Below are 19,525 nucleotides of genomic sequence, written 5' to 3' on the forward strand. Positions count from 1 at the left end.
ATAAGATCAAGGTGTAGGCAAGCCTGTTGGGCATTTTCTTAATTAGTGATTGGTGAGGGAGGGCCCAGCCCATTGTGGGTGGTGCCATCCCTGGGCTGGTGGTCCTCGGTTCTATAGGAAAGCAAGCTGAGCAAGCCATAGGGAGAAAGCCAGTAAGCAGCTCTTCTCCATGGCATCTGCATCAGCTTCTGCTTCCAGGATTGAGTTCCTGTCCTGACTCCTCCAGTGATGAACAGTGATGTGGAAGTGTGAGCAAAATAAACCCCTTCCTCCCCAACTTGGTTTTGGTCATGGTGTTCCATGACAGCAACAGAAACCCTGACTAAAACACTCACTTAAACAAGCAAATGATGAGAAAAGCCTTCCTTACTTCTCTCCTCAGAGAGCTTGTCTTACCCATGGGATTTGATGGTGCTCTAGTTGTTCCTGGCCTTCTAGTTGTGGTAGTGATGACATGGTCCCATCTCTCTGAAAACGGGAGGGAAGACAGCAAGAGTCATACATTTAATAACAAAATGTATACTCACATCATAGTTTTAAGAAGTCACACCTGAAAATAGAGTATTCTTGTCTCAGGGCTTGAAGCCCTGTATAGCCTCATAACCACTTGGGAAAAGCTGCAAAACAGATAGATAAGGTTTTAAGTGAGGGAGATTCTGACCACTCTTCTTCATAGGATGGGGACTGAGAGAAGAATGCAGCTCCACATCTCACCCCTTGACGAGCAGAGCTAGAATATGATCCCCGATATCCTGAGCACATGGGCTAGGGAGTTCTAGAGCATAAGCATGAACCCCAAGAGTTTCAAACATGCTTTCCTCCACTATTAATCCAGAAACTGAACTACAGAAAATGCTGGAGATGAGTGAACTGGCATTTTCTACGATGTATAGAGAATACTCTTATAAACTGAAAGAGGTTAAAATACAGACACAGACACACATAGCAGATTCTTTTAGAAATATGGGTTCCTTTTACAGCAGTTACATGGCACTCACGAAGTTTTCAATAGTTTCTTGAAGCGCAATTAATCAAAACTCCGAGAGAGAAATTGGGGTTCAACCTGAAGGTTAGAAAAGCAAAACAGGCCAAGTGGTGGTGGCACACACCTTTAATCCCAGCACTTGGGAAGCAGAAGCAGGCGGATCTCTGTGAGTCCAAGGCCAGCCTGCTCTACAAGTGCTAGTTCCATGACAGGCTCCCAAAGCTACGGTGAAACCCTGTCTTGAAAAACCAAGAAAAAAAAGAAAGAAAAGAAAAATAGCCAGCCACGGGCTCTTACATCTACCTCAGTCCAAAAATGGCGATCCTGTCTCCAGGAATCTCAGAATGAGACTGTGGCTGAGAGCTGTTTCCTCCTGTCTTATATTCCTCTCTAGGGCTGGGATTAAAGGCATGCACCACTGGGATTAAGGGTAAGCACTGCCCAGTTTCTATGACAAACTAGTGTGACTACTGGGATTAAAGGTGTGTGTTATCACTGCCTGCTCAGTAAGGTTTACCAGTGGGGCTGTTTTATTCTCTGATCTTCAGGCAAGCTTTATTTATTAAAATACAATTGAAATGCCACTACAGTTTCTTCTATTAAACTTTAGAATTTTCCATGATTATTTCTCTAACTGAAGACATTCAAAGGGAAAGGTAATGACAATGCTACAGCCAATACACAGAAAGAAACAGCATAAGGAGCAAAGCTGCCCGTCATGGTATACCATATCTAAAAATCAGCCACAAATAGATCAGAGATCTAAAGATAAAAGCTATTTTCAAACAGTTTGGAAAGTATTTGTGACACTATATTTGGTGATATTTCCTGGGTATGAAAGCATAAGCATCAAAAGAAATAATAGACATGAGCTCGAGAGATGGCTCCATGATTAGGAGCACTGGCGACTTTGATCCAGGTTCAATTCCCAGCACCCAAATGTCTGCTCACAGTTGTCTGTAACTCCAGTCCATGGACTCTGACACCTTCTTCTGTCCTCCTTAGGCACAAGACATTCACAAGATGCACAGAAGAAAACAAACAAATAAAAAAGAGGAGGTAAGAGAGAGGTGGGAAATCAAAACAAAGTATAGTGATATATATACTTTGTTTTCATATATATATATATATACATATATATGTACATATACACATATATACATATGTGTGTGTGTGTGTGTGTGTGTGTGTGTGTGTGTGTGTGATGTCACAATGAATGACAGGCAAGACAGACAGCTTGGGGTTTCAATAAATGTTTAGACCATGGAAATGTGAGACTTCAGCTATATAAGACCTGAAAAATAAATCAATGCACCACCTAGACAGGAAAAATCATATAGGTATATCACTGACATGAAAAGATCTAGAACATTTTATGAAAAAGGCTTTCTGCACCAATTTAGAAATAAAGGAGAAGTCCCTGAGTTTTTCAGACTGACTTGTCTTCCTGTAAAATCAGGAGCAAAGCAAGCTCACTGTCACACGGCGCTACAAGTTCTACAACTAAAAGCAGAGAAAACATGCAGATTGTAAAAGAAGGAATCAGTCTGTCCATATTTGCAGACGACTGGATCATCTTCACAGAAAACCACAAAGAATGTAAACAGGGGAACTAGTGAGGGAACTCAGCAGCATCTTGGGAATGGAATCACTGGCATCAACATGTAATAGTGATGAACATATGGAATCCAAAACCCATCATTCATAAAGTAAAAGAAAACAAAATAATGAAATATATACCTTTAAAACAGTGTGGAAACTACTATATTCAGATAAAGTAAACCTGTAGGTAGAAAGTTATAAATAAAGAGGATCTAAACAGAGATACATACTGAGTTCATGGAAAGGAGAACTCAACGGAGTGAAATGTCAGCTCCCACAATGATATTCTCTCTCTCTCTCTCTCTCTCTCTCTCTCTCTCTCTCTCTCTCTCTCTCTCTCTCTCTTTCACACACACACACACACACACACACACACACACACACATTCAGTGCAAGCCTATAAAAGTCCTACTGATTTATTTTTCTAGAAATAGTCAAATTTGATCTAAATTTTTTTCTGGAAAGGCAGAAACCTAAGGTTAACTTTTGAAAACCTTGAAAAGGATAAAGTGGGATGAATCACTCTACCTAGTATTAAGGCTCATTTTATAGTTACAGTTGTCAAGATGTGGCAGATAGATTGATACACGGGGCAACAGAGTAGAATGAAGCGCTCAAAAGACCTCAGATCTGCTTTGGTTTTTTTATACATATGCAAAGCAACTCAACAGAAAAAAGAATCTTTTCAGCAAAAGGTGTTAGAATAATTAGACTTCCAAAATAAAAAGCAATGGGTTTCATTTTATATAAAATTAAATGCAAATGGATGGATTACATTTGCTTAAATATAAAATCATAAAAAGTTCAGAGGGAAGTATTTCAGAATGATTGGTAAAGAGTTCACACATTTGACAACAGAACCATGACCCATAAGAGAAAAAAAGTGTTAAAAAGCTGGAAAGGCCAGGTAAAATGGTACACACCCAGCACTCAGGAAGCTGAGGTAGAAGGACCTTGCATTGGAGACCGGCCAAGACTACTAACTAAGAGAGTAAGACCCAGTCTCAAAAGAGGGAAGACGAGGAAGAAGAGGCACAGAAGGAGCAGGAGAATATGGAGAAAGCAAGAAGGACAATGGATTTTAGAAAAGAAAAACCACAGAAAGCTTTAATGGAGTTCAAGTTTGATGAGCTGGAGGTGCAATTCAGAGGTAAGCATACATTTATTTACAATGATGTCCTAGATTTGTTCCACAAAACAAAAGGAGACAAAGAAATGGGTAGAGGAAGGGAAGGAAAGCTGGAGTTGGCTTTTTAAAAAAAGTAAACAAAATTTAAAAATCTTTATTTTCACTATAATCATTCAAAATTATAAATAAGAGAGGAGATGTTGCAACTAATACTAAATAAATACAATGGACAATATATTCCAACAAATTAGACAGAGTTCTGGAAGCACACAAACACTTAAGACTTGATTATGAAAACTAAAAATATAAACAGATGAATCATTTAAAATTTGAATAATCAAAGACCTCCCAACAAAGAAATATCTGGGAAACAGATGGCTATAAATATGAATTCTTTGAAGAACTCAAAGAAAAATTAAAGCTAATCCTTCTCAAATTCTTGCAGATTTGAAGAGGAGGGAATAATTCCAAATTTACTTCATGAGACCAACCTGACCCTCATGCCAAAGCCAGACAAGAATGCCACAAACAAGCAAAACTGCATGAACAGAGACAAAAACCATGAGGAAAGCATTAGCAGAATTAACTGAATTCAACAGCACACTTAGATTACACACCATGATCAAAACTGGATTTATGCCTGGGATACAAGGATTGTTCAGCAGAACTTACATCAATAAACATTAAAAGTATGAAGCATAGAAATCATGTAATCATTTCAGTAGGCACAGAAGAGACTTTGACGAAACTGAACAGCTTTCTGATGAAAATTCTCAACATATTAGCTATAGAAGTTATGGTGTTGTTAATCTCAGTTGTTAACTTGAGGAGTTCTAGAACCATCTTGGAGGCAGGCCTCTACCTATGTGGTGAGGGATTCTCTTGACTAGGCTAATTGTCTTGAAAAGATCCACCCACAGTGGATGGCACCTTCTGGTCTGTACAAAAAGCATAAAGTGAGCTCAGCACAAGCTGCCATATCTCTCTCTCTCTCTCTCTCTCTCTCTCTCTCTCTCTCTCTCTCTCTCTCTCTCTCTCTCTCTCTCTCTCTCTCTCTCTCTGCTTCTTGACTATGGATGCAATGTGACCAACTCATGCTCCTGATGCTGTGTCTTCTTCACCATGGTGGGCTGTACTCTCTCAAACTGAACAAAAACAACCCTCCCTTAAGTTGCTTTTCTCAGAGTATTTTCTCACAACACCTAGAAAAGTAACTATGGCAAAAGTAGTGTCATTGAATCAAGTGAAGGCCACAAAGGATAAGGGAACAGGTATCATCACAGTGAAGGGTCAAACACTGAAAGCTTTTCTTCTAACATGAGGAACAAGACAAAGATGCCCACTCTACCATGATATAGGAGGGTCTTCTGTTTTGTGTTGATTTCATTGGTTAAATAAAGAAACTGCCTTGGCCCTTTGAGAGAACAGAAAATTAGGTAGGCGGACTAAACAGAATAGGATGCTGGGTAGAAGGCAGTGAGGCAGTTGCCATGAAGCTCCGGCCCAAGATAGACGTAGGTTAGAATCTTCCCGGAAAGCCACCACCTTGTGGTGCTACACAGATTATTAGAAATGGGTTAATCAAGATGTGAGAATTAGCCAATAAGAGGCTGGAACTAATGGTCCAGGCAGTGTTTAAATGAATACAGTTTGTGTGTTATTATTTCAGGTGTAAAGCTAGCCATGAGGGAACCGGGAGGGACGAAAAACAGGCCAGCTCATCTCATCACTACACTACCAGTTCTATTCAACAGAGTACCAGCTGTACCAGCAAGAACAAGAAAAGGCATCCAAATGTGAAGGATGCTAAACTGTGTATGTAGGTGACAGGACTGTAAGCAAAGAAGATCCTCAAAAGCCAGTGTGGTGGGGCACACCTACAATCCCGACACTTAAGAGGCAGACTCAGGAGCATCAGGAGTTCACGGGCAGCCTGAACTATATAAGGAGTTTTAAAACCAGCCTGGGCTACAAACAAATACACAAAACAGACAAACTGGAAAAAAAGAAAACTCTAACATGTTCATGTTTTTAAAGATGGAAGAAGTAGCCATAAGCCAAAGAATGTAGGTGGCAAAAAGTGGAAGAAACAAATTCTCCCATACAGCCTCCAAAAGGAATGCAGCCCTGCTAGGATGCTCACCACAGCCTACCATGTTCATCCTGCATTTCCCCTCAGTAGTTATAAGATGCATGTCTGTTGTTTAAGCAACAAGGTATGTGGTCACTCATCCCTACAAGGGTAGCAAAAGGAAGCTCACAGAACTTCAGATTTCAAATGACACCCTGGCACCAAGTGACATCTGGACTGCTGCTTTGTAGGAGACACTGAGACCAGAATGTGGCTAAATAGGACCTATGATGCTTAATCCTGATAGTCGATTTCAGTGGATCAGGAAGTACCTAGGAAATTAGTAAATCATACTTACAGCATTACTTTTATGCCAAAACCTGACAAAGAAAATACAGACTTATATCTATTATAAATATGTATGCAAGAGCCTCAATAAAACACAAGAACACTAAATAAAACACAAAAGGTCTAGTGGGTTTATAATCCCAGCCCTGGAGATGCTGTGATTCTGAGGCCAAACTGAATACCAGGCCAGACAGAGCTACACAGCAAGACCCTGTGTCAAAACACACTAAACAAACAAAAATGAGTTATATTTCAATTGATTTTTTTTCAGAGTTTCTAAAGCAACTCAATAGAAAGGTAGCCTTATGCACAAAGGAGCAATTTTGAGCAATTTGATGTTCACAGTAAATAAAAAGACTTTTAAGGAAAAAAGATAGGAAAATCTATGGGGCCCAGGAATACAGAGTTTCTAGCTCTCAGACCTTTCAGAAGAAGCATAATCAATCAAACTTAAAACTGTTCACTCCAGAGAAGACTTTGTTAAAGTCTCTTTAACAAAGAACAAAAATGTAAGATATAGAATAAACATATCTAAGAGTTAATGTCTATAATACATAAAGACTTCTTAAAACTCAACAGTAAGAAAGTCTAAAGTATGATAATATGCATTTTGGGGACAGGGTCCCACTATGTAACTCATCTGTCCTGGAACGCACTATGTAGATCAGAGATCCACCTGCCTCCTCTTCCCAAGTGCTGGGATTGAAGGTGTGCGCCACCACAGCCAGCATGTGCACGTCTTTAATGTTAACTTTCAGTTGATTAGTGAAGTCTTTTCCATTTTAAGTTCTTACATAATAAACATCAATAGATAAAATACACACAAAATCTCTTGAGATCCTCAATAATTAGGGAAGTATGAAGATCAAAATGCTTAAATGCCTCTGTCTGAGGGTTCTCCTGTGGTACACAGGACTGTTGAAGTCAATATGACAGATTCAGGGCTGGAGAGGTGATTCCATGGTTAAGAGCATTGATTTCTCTTCCAGGGGTCTGGATTTGATTCCCAGCAGCCACATGATGGCTCAAAACCATCTGTAACTGCTGTTCCAGAAGATTCAATGACTTCTTCTGGCCTCTACATGCCGGCAAAAATACCCATGCACATGAAAAATAAATACCCCCAAATATAAACAGACCAATAAAATAAAACTGAACATTTAAAGAGACAGAGACAGCAGAGAGTGCTAGGGCTAGCCTAGTTCCAGCCAGTAAGGACTCACCTCTTCCTCCTGTTCCTGGTTTTCGACGCCCGTCATCTCCATCAGCTAATGCATCAGTCAAGTCAAAATTACTTCCTTCAGAGGGCCCCCAAACACAAAGGAACAACAATCTGATTAACAACTGGGCACAAGATTAAAGAACAAGTCAGACATAATTTATTTTTGAGATAGGCTCTTACTGCATCCTGGAACTCACTCTGTAGACCAGACTATCCTCCAACTCACAGAGATCCACTTTCCTCTGCCTCCCCAGTGCTGGGATTAAAGGTAGTGTCAGCAGTCCCAGGTCAAAACCAAGTTGAAACAACCATGTTTCATTTTTTTTCATTTTAGATAATGAGTTAAGGTGAATTAAAAACTGGAATATGCATAAAAAAACATTCCACTTGAAAGAAATACGCTGGACAAATAACCATGCAGATCACAGGTTAAAGCTACAATACAATGGTTAGGATGCCAAATAGTGAAAACCCTCAAAGGGGTTGGGGAGGTTGCTTGTTCATTTCCCAGCCACCCAGACTCCCAAAATAATTACACAGAAATCTGTATTAATTGCAATAGTGCTTGGCCAATAGCTTTAGCATATTTCTGGCTAACTCTTATATCTTAAATTAACCCATTTCTATTAATCTGTGTATCAGCACGTAGCTGTGGCTTACTGGCAAGGTCCTGGTGCATCTGTCTCCTGCAGCCAGCTACATGGCTTCTCTCTGATTTCACCTACTCTCTATATATACCTCTTCCAGACTGGCTATATTCTTTTAAGCCATTTGTCGAAAGCAGCCTCTTTATTAACCAGTAGCAATAAAACATATTCACAGCAATACATAACCTTCTACACAAAAGTGGCTAAATTCTAGAAAAACTGGATCCCTCACAGAATGCTAGAGGGAATGGAGACTAATATAACCTTCCTTGAAGAATCAACCACTTCTTGTTTTGTTTTGTTTTTTTTTTTTTTTAGAAAAATATATGAGAATACCACCTGGTGTAGCCATCACACTCTTGGGCATCATTCCTGGAGAAAGCAAAGCTTACATTTACAAATACAGCCACACAAGAAATTCCACAGCAACTTTCCTCATAGTAGTAGTCCCAAACTAGACACAACTCAGAACTCCTTCCACACAGAAAGCACTATGCCAACTTTGGTACCTCCATACTATGAAAACCCTTCCCCAATAAAAATAAACTACTGATACACCCAACAAGTTGAATGCATCCCAACTGAATTAAGCTACACAAAAAAGCCAACTCCCAAAGGTTGTCTACTTTTTCATCACATTTACATAACCTTCTTGAAATGGCATTTCATGAATGAAAAACAGATTAGTGGCAGCCAGGGATTAGGAAAGAGGGGAAAGGAGGATGGAAACAAAGGACGGCTGTGATTGTCCGGGGGGATCACAGGGTGCTTCAGTGACGGAACTATCCACATCTGACTAGAACAGCAGATGCACAAATCGAGCCTGGGTGAAGAGAACATGGGGATTACTCTATGATGACGTACAAATAAAAACACAGTATTAGGAATAATGGTACACACCTTAACCTCAGAGGGAGAAGGAGACAAATTGGAGGCTAGCCTTGGCTACATTGTCAGACTATAAAAAAGGAAAGTAAAATTTTCCCCAATCCAAAGCCAAATCAAAATAAAATTTCAAACACTTTTAAAAACACTTAGTAAAGAAAAATTTGAGAGTCATCACAGGTAAACTTAGAAAAAATTAAATGTTTTAAACTGCTAAGTTTATTTAGGGTACTGTGTTTAACTGGCCAAAGGTTTTTTTCAGTGAGGCGGGTGGCAATGCTAATCAGTGGGACTTTGAAATACAACAGAATGAAATATGGGCACGTGTGTTAGTCAGTGCACCAGTGTTTCCAAGTGACCAGTGCATGGTGTTAGTAAACAATGAACGGGCAGAAGACCCATTCCAAGAACAGGAAAGTCCAATGGGGCTCAATGGCGCTGAGTTACACTTCACACATTTATTCTGGGATAAAACAAAACAAAATAAAACAAAAAACACTGTTTGGGCTTTGGTGTCCTGTCTGAGGAGGATGTCTCAACTAGTCTCAAAGTCACATTAAGTTTTCTTTCCTTTTTCTACCGGATATAAGAATCCAGGAAAAGCCTGGTGAGATGGTGCAAACCTCTGGTCCCCATTCTTCTATCTGCTGCTATCCTGAGCTGCTAAAAGCTCCTGAGGTCCAGTGTAATACAGGAAGAAAACCCAGGCTTGTGTCTGGGGATGGGGTGTGGATCAGAGGCAGGCAGATAGGTTTCTGTGAGTTTGAGGCCAGCCTGGTCTACCTAGTGAGTTCTGATCTATCTAGTGAGTCCCAGGCCATCCTGGGCTACATAGTAAGATCCTGTCTCAAAGCACTACACAAACACACACACATGCGTGCACTCGTATGCACACACACAGAGACTCCAGGTGTATCCTATAAAGCCAGACATTACTCTGCACTCTAAATTATGTTTTTATCTTATAAGCAAAGTTATTTCTCATAGAAATCTGCCACATATGTCAATGCATATGGTATTTTATTTTCTTTAGATTAATAACAGTTTTTCATTTTTAAGTTCTCAGGTGAGAAATATTTATAGATGTGACCCACATAAACAAATTCTCTTGAAATCGTCAAAAATTTAGAGAATTTAGAGAAAATGTTTGAGCATCCCCATTCAAGAGTTCTTCTGTGGCTTGAGGTTGTCCCCCTCTGCCAGACCAAGAATAGCTCATATTTATACTGCAGTATAAGAACGGACCCCACCAGGGAGCTAAATGGCTAGCCTGTGGCTTCAGTCAGATGTGACTCTCCTCCTCTTGTACCTGGTTTCTGGCAGCCTATATCTCAATCACCCAAAGCATCAATGAAGTAAATTTACTGTCTTAACATATGGTATAATAATCAACCAGACAGTATTCTGCTGAAATAAGTCTAATATTCAGATGATGTCTTTGATGGCTTTCATATATGTGTAAAACCTCTACATAGCTCATTCTGATACTGCCCAAGATGCCTCACTTCCCTTCTCAGCAGAACCTTGCCTTGTTCACATCCCATTTTAGGCAAGTCTTGCTGCCTGCTGGAGAGATGGTTCAGCAGTTAAGAGCACTGCCTGCTCTTCCAAAGGTCTTCCCAGCAACCACATGGTGGTTCACAACCATCTGTAAAGAGATCTGGTGCCCTCTTGAGGAAGAGATCTGGTTAGTCGTCCTTATCAACTTAGACCAAGAAACCTAACATGGACAAGTTCAACAGAACGGCCAGATATGGGCTGCCCATGCATGCTTCAGCATTGCCTGGGCATAAATTTCATTCATTTTCACTTCACTGTTACCTGCTGGATTTGCTGGGGCTCTGGTCGTTCCAGGCCTTCTAGTTGTGGTGCTGAAGTGGTCCCATCTCTCTGAAGGGAGGAGGGAGAACAAGAAGAGGAGCAAATTAAGTAATATATGTATTGTATATATGTGTGTGCACATGTGTGTGTGTACCCGTGCATGTGTGCATGTGTGCCGCTTCATGGCTTGCAGAAATCATATCAGGAGGAGACTAGCCTTGGTATCATTTCCTGAGGTCACTGTATACAGGTGAGGGCTTCCAAGGAATCCCACTGAAAGGAATGATAAAATGACATGACTTCTGGAGCTGGAAGTACAGCTTAGTGCTTAAGAGTCACTGTTGCTATTGTAGAGGACCCAAGTTTGGTTCCCAGAATCCTTGTCAGGCAGCTCCCCAGCACCTGTAACTCCAGCTCCACAGTATCTGGACTCTTATCACACCTTCCCTCATGGACACGTAAACACTTAAAATGAAATAAAAATAAATGAGAAAATAACTTTTCAGATGATGTAGGTTCAAGCTGTTGTGGTGCACGCCTTTAATCCCAGCACTTAGGAGACAGAGGCAGGTGGATCTTTGTGAGTTCAAAGATGACTTGGTCTGCACAGTGAATTTCAGGACAGCCAGAGAGAGATCTTGTTTCACTAAAAAAGCATGGGATCAAACCGAACTCTCTGAACATGGCAGACAATGAGGGATGACTGAGAAGCCAAGGACAATGGCACTGGGTTTTAATCCTACTACTTGTACTGGCTTTGGGGGAGCCTAGTCTGTTTGGATGCTCACCTTCCTAGACCTGGATGGAGGGGGGAGGACCTTGGACTTCCCACAGGCAGGGAACCCTGACTGCTATTTGGACTGGAGAGGGAGGGGGAGTGGAGGGGGGAGGGGGGGGGAAAGGGGAGGAGGGGAGGAGGCGGAGGACTGAGTAACCAAGGACAACGGCAATGAACATGAACTCTACAGCATGGACGGGCTCACTGTGAGCCTTGTCAGTTTGGTTGCTCACCTTCCTGGACTTAGGGGGATCTGGGAGGACCTTGGACTTAACATAGTGAAGGGAACCCTGATGGCTCTTTGTCTTGGAGAGGGATGGAGTGGTGGGGGTATGGGTGGAAGGGAGAGGAGGGAAGGGGGAGGAGATGGAAATCTTTAATAAAAAAAATAAAAAAAATTTAAAAAAAGAAAAAATTTAAAAAAATAAAAACAAACAAACAAATAAATAAATAAATAAAGTGAGAAAACTGAAACAGGTCAAAGGTCTCTTTTTGTAGGGCATGGAAAAGCTAAGATGGGCATACACATCCTCTCATGCACACAATATACATTAAATAAAAACCCTGAATGTGTAACAGAAAACAGATGGAAAAGATGCAGCTAATTTGCTTGGATGTGTCTGCTTCCCTAAAGGGAAAATGGTGAGAGCAGTCCTCGGCGATCACTGGTAGCTGCTTTTCATGGTTGTTTGCTTGACTCACGTTTTACTGAGGAAGTTTCTTTCAGTGCATCCTCCAGATTAAAATCATCCAAGTCTCCATATCCTACAAATAAAAAAATAATTTTAAGTTTAGGTGGTTTTTAAAGTAAAACAGTAATAATGAATTTTTTGGGAGGGGGGTTCAAGACAGGGTTTCTCTGTAGCTTTGGAGCCTGTCCTGGAACTAGCTCTTGTAGACCAGGCTGGCCTTGAACTCACAGGGATCCACACGTCTCTGCCTCCCGAGTGCTGGGATTAAAGGCGTGCGCCACCACCACCTGGCCTGAAATATTTTTTTGTTCTTACTATTATTATTTGTGCTTCTGAGAACTGAATCCAGAACCTAGAATGTACTGAGCACGTATTCTGCCACTGAGGTGCACTCTGAAATATACTCTTAACATGGTCTATGCTATTTAAAAAATAAGGGACGGAAATGCAAACGGAAAACAAAAGAAAGCTAGAGTATCTATACTTACATCAGAAAAAAATAGGACGGAAGTCAAATACTCCAACATGGTCCAAAGAAACAGATCATTAAATAATGCAAAGCGGCTAAGTCATCAAGAAGTCAAAATGCTGGCCACTAAATCTAAACAGTGAGAGAAAGCTAGAGAATCTCACAAACATATAGAAATTAGACATCACTCTTCTCGATAATCAGTAAGTCAAAGAAAAAATCAGGGGGGGAACCAAACAGTAACTTGAGACAAAGGGAAATGGAAGCATGATACACTCCATCCCAAAGTAATCCTGATAGGAAGTCTTCATCCAAACGGGGAAAGTCTCACATGCTTGCGTCGTACTCCCCAGACAGCTAGAAAGTAAGACAAAGGAAAAGCCAAACACAGCAAAGGGGTAAAGAAAATAAGTTCCGAATGGAAAGAAAGAAAACAGAATGCAGAAAATCAGGCTGGCTGGGAAGATGGCTCAGTGGACGAAGTGCCTGCCGTGTGAGTGTAAGGACACGGTGACATGAGTGCCTAGCCCCAGCCTTGGGGACACGGGTAAGACCAGCGGACCCGATAGGTTCCACAGTCTCAAGGAGTCCAGACCGGCCTCCAATTTCCTGTATCTGAGGCTGGACTTCAATTCCTTATTCACCTGGGCCTTTTTGTTTTGTTTTCATTGTCATTTTATCTTTACATAAGTTTTCAGCTACAATAACAAATAAAAATGAGAGAAGACCCAAACAAACTCAGAAATAAAAGAGAAGATATTGCAGCTGGTATCGCAGAAACACAAGTGATCTTAAAGGCCTACTATGAACAGCTAATCATTAGCAAGGTGGGTAATCTAAAAGAAATGACTGACATTTGCTTGCATGTATGTCTGTGCACTATGTGCATGCAGTGCCTGCGGAGGCCAGCAAAGGGTGTCAGATCCCCTGGAACTGGACTTACACCATCTCTCCAGCCCCACAGAAGAAATAGCTGAATTCACGAACACATGTAACCTTCCAAGACCAACTGAGGGAGAAATAAATAGGAATAGATCAAAAAATAACTAAAGAGAGTAAGTCAGTAATAAAAAGTCTCCCAGACTTGACTATTAGGGAATTCTATCCACAACTGAAAAGATAACCAATCTTTCCACAGCCCCCGCACCCGGGTAGGGGAAACTGTTTCTAAATTCATTTTTTATTGTTTCAAAGAGAGACAAGAACACTACAGGAAAGCCACAGGACAACATAAATACAAAGACAGAATTCCTCCTCAACCAAATACTATCAAATAAGATCCAATGCCACATTAAAAACACTTTTCACCACTGTCAAATAGGATTCATTCCAGAGATAAAAGAATCACCCTGAACTGGGCGATGGTGGCGCACACCTTTCATCCCAGCACTTGGGAGGCAGAGGCAGGCAGATCTCTGTGAGTTCGAGGCCAGTCTGGCCTACAAGAGCTAGTTCCAGGACAGGCTCCAAAGCTACAGAGAAACCCTGTCTCGAAAAAACAACAACAAAAAAAATCATCCTAAATCAATATATGGAATACATACAATATGTAGAGTACTAACAAAAAATCCATGATTATCATAATAGATGCACTAATGCATTTGACAAAATTCAATATCTGTTCATGCTCATATCACAGTGAAGAGGCCACAGCTAATGTCACAGATGATGTGCTTTTACAGCGCAAGTGAATATAGCCAGTTTTAGAATCAACCTGGATATCCATCAGTGGATAAATGGATTTTTCAAATGTGGTGTGTGTGCACAACTGAATACTATTCAGTTACACGAAGAATGAAGTCATATGCTTTGCAGGAAAATAGATGAAACTCAAGACTATAACATTAAATGTAAAAAGCTTAATTCAGAAAGATGAATGCCACATACTTTGTCTCAAATGGAAATTCTAGATTTTACTTTTCATTTGTTCTTAATTCTTAAAAATTAAGATGGGCGGTGGTGGCGCACACCTTTAATCCCAGCACCTGGGAAGCAGAGGCAGATGGATCTCTGAGTTCAAAGCCAGTCTGGGCTACAGAGTGAGTTCCAGGACAGGACAGTCAGAACTGTTACACAGGGAAATGCTATCTCAAAAAAAAAAACAATAAAATTGTATGCATGTGTGCTCTTGGGAGTCAGAAGTTGGTGTCAGATCCCCTGGAGATAGATGGGTTACAGCTGGCTGCTAGCTGCCCACCATGGATGCAGGGAACCAACTCTTAATGACAGAGCCATTTCCCCATGTGTGAGTCTAGATTTAAACAAACACCCGAAGAACAGAAAACAGTCACAAGTCACAGATCCCGGGACACAGTTGAAAGTAAGAGAAAGGCACGTGAGGGAGGCCAGTATGAAAAGTGAGAGGGCCAAACACTGACAACATAAAAGCATCATGCCCCTGACCTCAAACTACAGTTGGATAAGTCTAATATAAAATCAGAAATCCAAAATTATCTAAAAGCTGTGTAAGGTATACTCAATCTGTATGCTACAGAGTTAGTGGCATAAAATAGACAACCTAGATATAACCCCAGGTGTAACCCTAACAGACAGTTGCTTTTTGAGAATGTACATGGGGTTAAAGGTAATGTCTTCAGTAACTGCTGGTGGGAAAACACAGAAGACTAAAATTAGAACTCTATTCCCAGCACCACAAAAACCAATGCAAGAGAGTAAACTAGTTAAAAATGGGTAAGGGACATTCCCCTAAAGAAATGATATTTTCGGTCAACAGATGAATAAAAAGATAATGTACAGCACTCTAGTCTTTGGGGAAACGCAAATTAAAGGAGCAATAAAGCCAGGCATGGTGGTGTACACCATGAAGATCACGCCCTCGAGGTTGACTATGCTACCTAGCAAGACTGCCCACAAAAAGAAAGGAAGGACTTGTGTATGGCAAACATGGCTCTACTACTAAGTTACTCCCCCAGGTAAACTTTATTCTAATTGACAAAGAACAGTTGTCAGAGAGATGACTAACAGCGCATATTGCAGAGGGTATGGAGAAAAGGGAATCTTTCCATACGGTTGGGAGGAATCTAAACGACTACAGCCTGGAACTGAAGCCGGCATGTCAGAGGCATCTGCACGTTCACATTCCTAAGAGAAGCTGTCCTCCAACGTGGACCACACATCCATCTCTGTGTCCTGCTGAGTCTGATAATTACTCAGTGTCAGGGATTCTAGGCCTTGTACTAATTGTGGATAATTATGGGTACTTATACAGAACTTCCTGCCTTTGCTTCCTAAGTGCTGGGCCTAAAACGGTGTGTGCCACCGTACCTGCTATGGTAAGACCATCTTTAAAAGCAACGAAACCATCAGAAATAAAACGGTGCTTTACTTCTAATGGTCTTCTCACACTCACATATTCTCATATTCTCAGTATAAATATAAGAAAACAACAGACAAACCCCAATTCAGGGATATTGTGCAAAACATCCAACGGGGCCCCCTTCCGTTAAGAACATGGCAATCAGGGTAGAGGCTGAGAAAGCATCCCTGCCTGTGGAGCCTATGTGAACAATGACTTCAGATAAACAGTATGAGCTCTGGGCTCCTAGACAGAAACTAGGAAAAGCTGATAACATATGGATATTGGCTAATAACAGAGGACTAGCACAGGTTCTAATGTAAATGGTAATGACAGAGGAATATAGGAATTCTCTGCTGCTTTGTAATTTTTTCAAATCGAATTTTCCAAAAATAAATTTTATCTAAAAGATCATTTTCCTACAGCAAAAATTGAGTAATTATTGAATAAAAATACATAATCTTAAAATAGTTAAAGAAAAATTAAAAACAGCATAAACAATGAAATTCAATCAAACTCATAAAAGACACCAGAGGGGAAAGAAAGGGCAGTGAACATGTTAAGAAAATTGTGAACTTTAGGGACGCAATTAGTGAAAAGCATCCATAAAAATAGATAAAATCCCCAAAACAAGTGCTCTTGGCGCTAAACAAGTAGTCAGAAATTTACATCCTGAGGTTAGAGAAATGATAATGCTAAATCCAATAGGTACTCCTTAATTGGATCCTAACCTGCAAAGGGCATTACTGGAGCAATCAGAGAAAGTGAATGAGGTCTGTGGACCAGATGAGAATGCTGGTTCTCATCCCACTGCCTGATCTTAATGGAAATCTTCTTGTTATCAGGAAGAGGATGTCCTTGTTTATAGCAGATACATGTTGATGTATGAAGAGATCATAGGTACAATATTTGAAACTGATCCGGAAATAGGCCAGGAAACATATCTGGAGAAACACACATATATGAGAGTAAAACACACAGAAATTGTTATAGAACTTAGGATGAATGATATATGCTAACATTTACACTAGACATTATTTGAGTAGCTATAGAAACTTGAATGGGTGTCTATTAGACAGTAGTAATGTGACCACGATTGGGCTGGTTTCCTTACCTAGATGCCGGCATAGTGACATGCCCTGGCTTCCTGGAAATACACTCCAGTATGCTGAGACTGGATCAGGCAACCAATGTACACTGAAGAGATTTGAGTTGGGGGACCAAACTCTACATATCATACTTTTCTGGAAGTCTGTAGTTATTTCAACATCTAAGTATTTTATATGTGCAATTTCCAATTTAATAATGCCACTTCTAAGTGTGTATTAGGGAAAAATACTTGTAACATGGACATAAATAAGGGTGTTCAAAGACACCCATTGTTGCTCTGCTTACAACAGCAAAAACAAATGCAGACAAAATAGTGGTCAGCAGAGATGAACAGCTGTGCGAAAGGCAGCTCTTCCACACAATGAGTTACCGCATTGCTGTGTTAGGAAAGAATGGGGAATGCCTGTATACTGACATGAGAAACATTCTGAAATACATCAAGAGACAGAGAAATCTTCTTCCATTTGTGTGTGCATATCTAAATCCACAACCATAAAAATGTTCTCTAAGTTCATACAGGGAATCTGCTAATATAGATTATGTCTAAGGAACTGAGAACAGAGGTCAAGGGGAAGGAAGAATTTCCTATCTAGTTTCTGCCTCCTTGCTTTAAAAAAAAACAATTTAAATATATATATGTATTTTTCTTACACTAATTCAAGGTTCTGTACCAGTGTCTCCTGAACCATAAGATTATTATTCCACTGGGTCTTCTTTCAATACTCTTCCCCTACTTCCCCACATAGAACAACAAAAAAACACACTCCACAATAGCATATTGAGCTACTAACACGCAGACTGGGCCATTCCCCTAACATATCTGGTCATGTGTCATTAGGTAAGAGGTTAAGAGCAATATGATGGTACTGTAGTATTTACTAATTAATCCCCTATTGACTTTGGACTCAACAGACCCAACCAATCTATGGACAAAACACTCACCCTCAAGCTCAATCCTAAACTATTAAGACTTCTTCAAAACCTACAACTAGGGTCAGAGTGTAGTCCAATAGTAAGGTCCTTGAGGAATACACATGAAGCCCTGGGTATCATCTTCAGCACCACAAGACAACATCTACAATCCAGCACAACTAAAACCCAAACAGGCACAGGTGTCCTCACAATAGACCACCCATTGCAAAGGGTGTCATACAGGTGCTGCTCTGCCATGCTCTAACTTAGGTCTGTTTGGGATGCTAGCAGGTATCCCAAAGGCTTTTCCTCTGGCAGCAGCTGATTCATCTTAGGCCCAGTTCATAACTCCTAAGCCCTGGAATCTGGCGGGCCAGTGTTCCAGCATTCAATCCTCATCTGCAGTAGAAGGCCACTAAGAATTTTAATGGGGAAAACATGCTGTGAGCTGATGACACATGTTGGCAGTGTCTTCTTTGATACAGAAGAATTTTGGAAATGTTCTCTATGAACTTGTGTTTGTCCTTGAGAAGATCTACTGAATACAGTGTTGGCTCTATCCAAATACATCAAGATAGCCAGGGTCTGTCCTCTACCATGGTTTCCTTTGGGGATGGGACACAAACTTGACCTGCATTGCAACCTCACTTACCAGTGCTATGGGAAGCCAAGGTTGCATCTTAATGAAGGTTGTAAAACAAGGCAAAGTAGGACCTAGTTAGTCAGTGATGTCATGCACTGGCTGTATACCAGTACCTGCCAAAGACGTGATGGAAATATGTGATCCCAGAGAGACGACTCATGGGCCCTTAAGGAGCCTTACATATGGGTTTGATAATTAATCACTCCTGCTTCAGTTGTTTCTGCCCACTTCACTTTGTTCATCCTGAGCACCCTCTTCCAGGTAAGGGCTTAAGAGCATCTTCTACAGGCGTGTCCTGTCCAACATGGCAGCCACCCACTACATTCATAAGGTGAAAACTCAACCAATGTTTTCAGGTGAGTGCTTTCTCCCTCCAATTACCAGTGCACAGTGATTTGGTGACAGTCCATTTGAGGTTTAGACCAAAGGCAAATTCACCTCCAGGTTGTGTCTCCTGACTGCTGGTTGGTTAAGAACTTCAGAGGCTCCTGGACTGCCTCCAAGCCAAAGATTTCAGAGGTAATGTTGAGACTTAATCAGAGATCAGCTTCTCTCTAGTGGCCAGTGACAGCCGTCCCCCTTGCTCTCTAAGGATGACTGCTATTCTACCTCTTTGTTTTGTACACGTAAGCAGTGTCTAGGTTTTCTAAAAGACAGATAGTATAAAGCCTAACTGAATAAATATCTGAACTGCTTCCATTTAAACACTTTGAAATCATGACCACTTTCTGTAAATGTGAAGGAGAAAGAACACCAGAGACATCTCAGTCTGGTAAAGCAACTTTTCCAGTTGTCTGCCTTTATGGAGGTTCCATAAAACCTACTCTGGACTTATCTGTGTCCATGAAGGCCATGATGACACTCACTCGCCTCTCATCTGGGCTAGAATCTGTGT

General features: G+C 40.8%; 1 protein-coding gene across 1 annotated transcript in view; it reads right to left on the reverse strand.

Moving 5' to 3' along the window:
• The window catches only part of Cd99l2 (CD99 molecule like 2), an 84,282-nt gene that overhangs the window by 19,409 nt on the left and 45,348 nt on the right, over window positions 1-19,525 (reverse strand). The window contains exons 2-5 of the mRNA XM_038316996.2: window positions 12,191-12,253; window positions 10,711-10,779; window positions 7,359-7,433; window positions 397-468 (exon numbers count right to left, since the gene is read on the reverse strand). Coding sequence (XP_038172924.1) covers window positions 397-468; window positions 7,359-7,433; window positions 10,711-10,779; window positions 12,191-12,253 — 279 coding nt within the window. The remainder of the gene's footprint in view (window positions 1-396; window positions 469-7,358; window positions 7,434-10,710; window positions 10,780-12,190; window positions 12,254-19,525) is intronic.

The sequence above is a fragment of the Arvicola amphibius genome, chromosome X (genome assembly GCF_903992535.2).
Source record: "Arvicola amphibius chromosome X, mArvAmp1.2, whole genome shotgun sequence".
Taxonomy (NCBI): Eukaryota; Metazoa; Chordata; class Mammalia; order Rodentia; family Cricetidae; genus Arvicola; species Arvicola amphibius.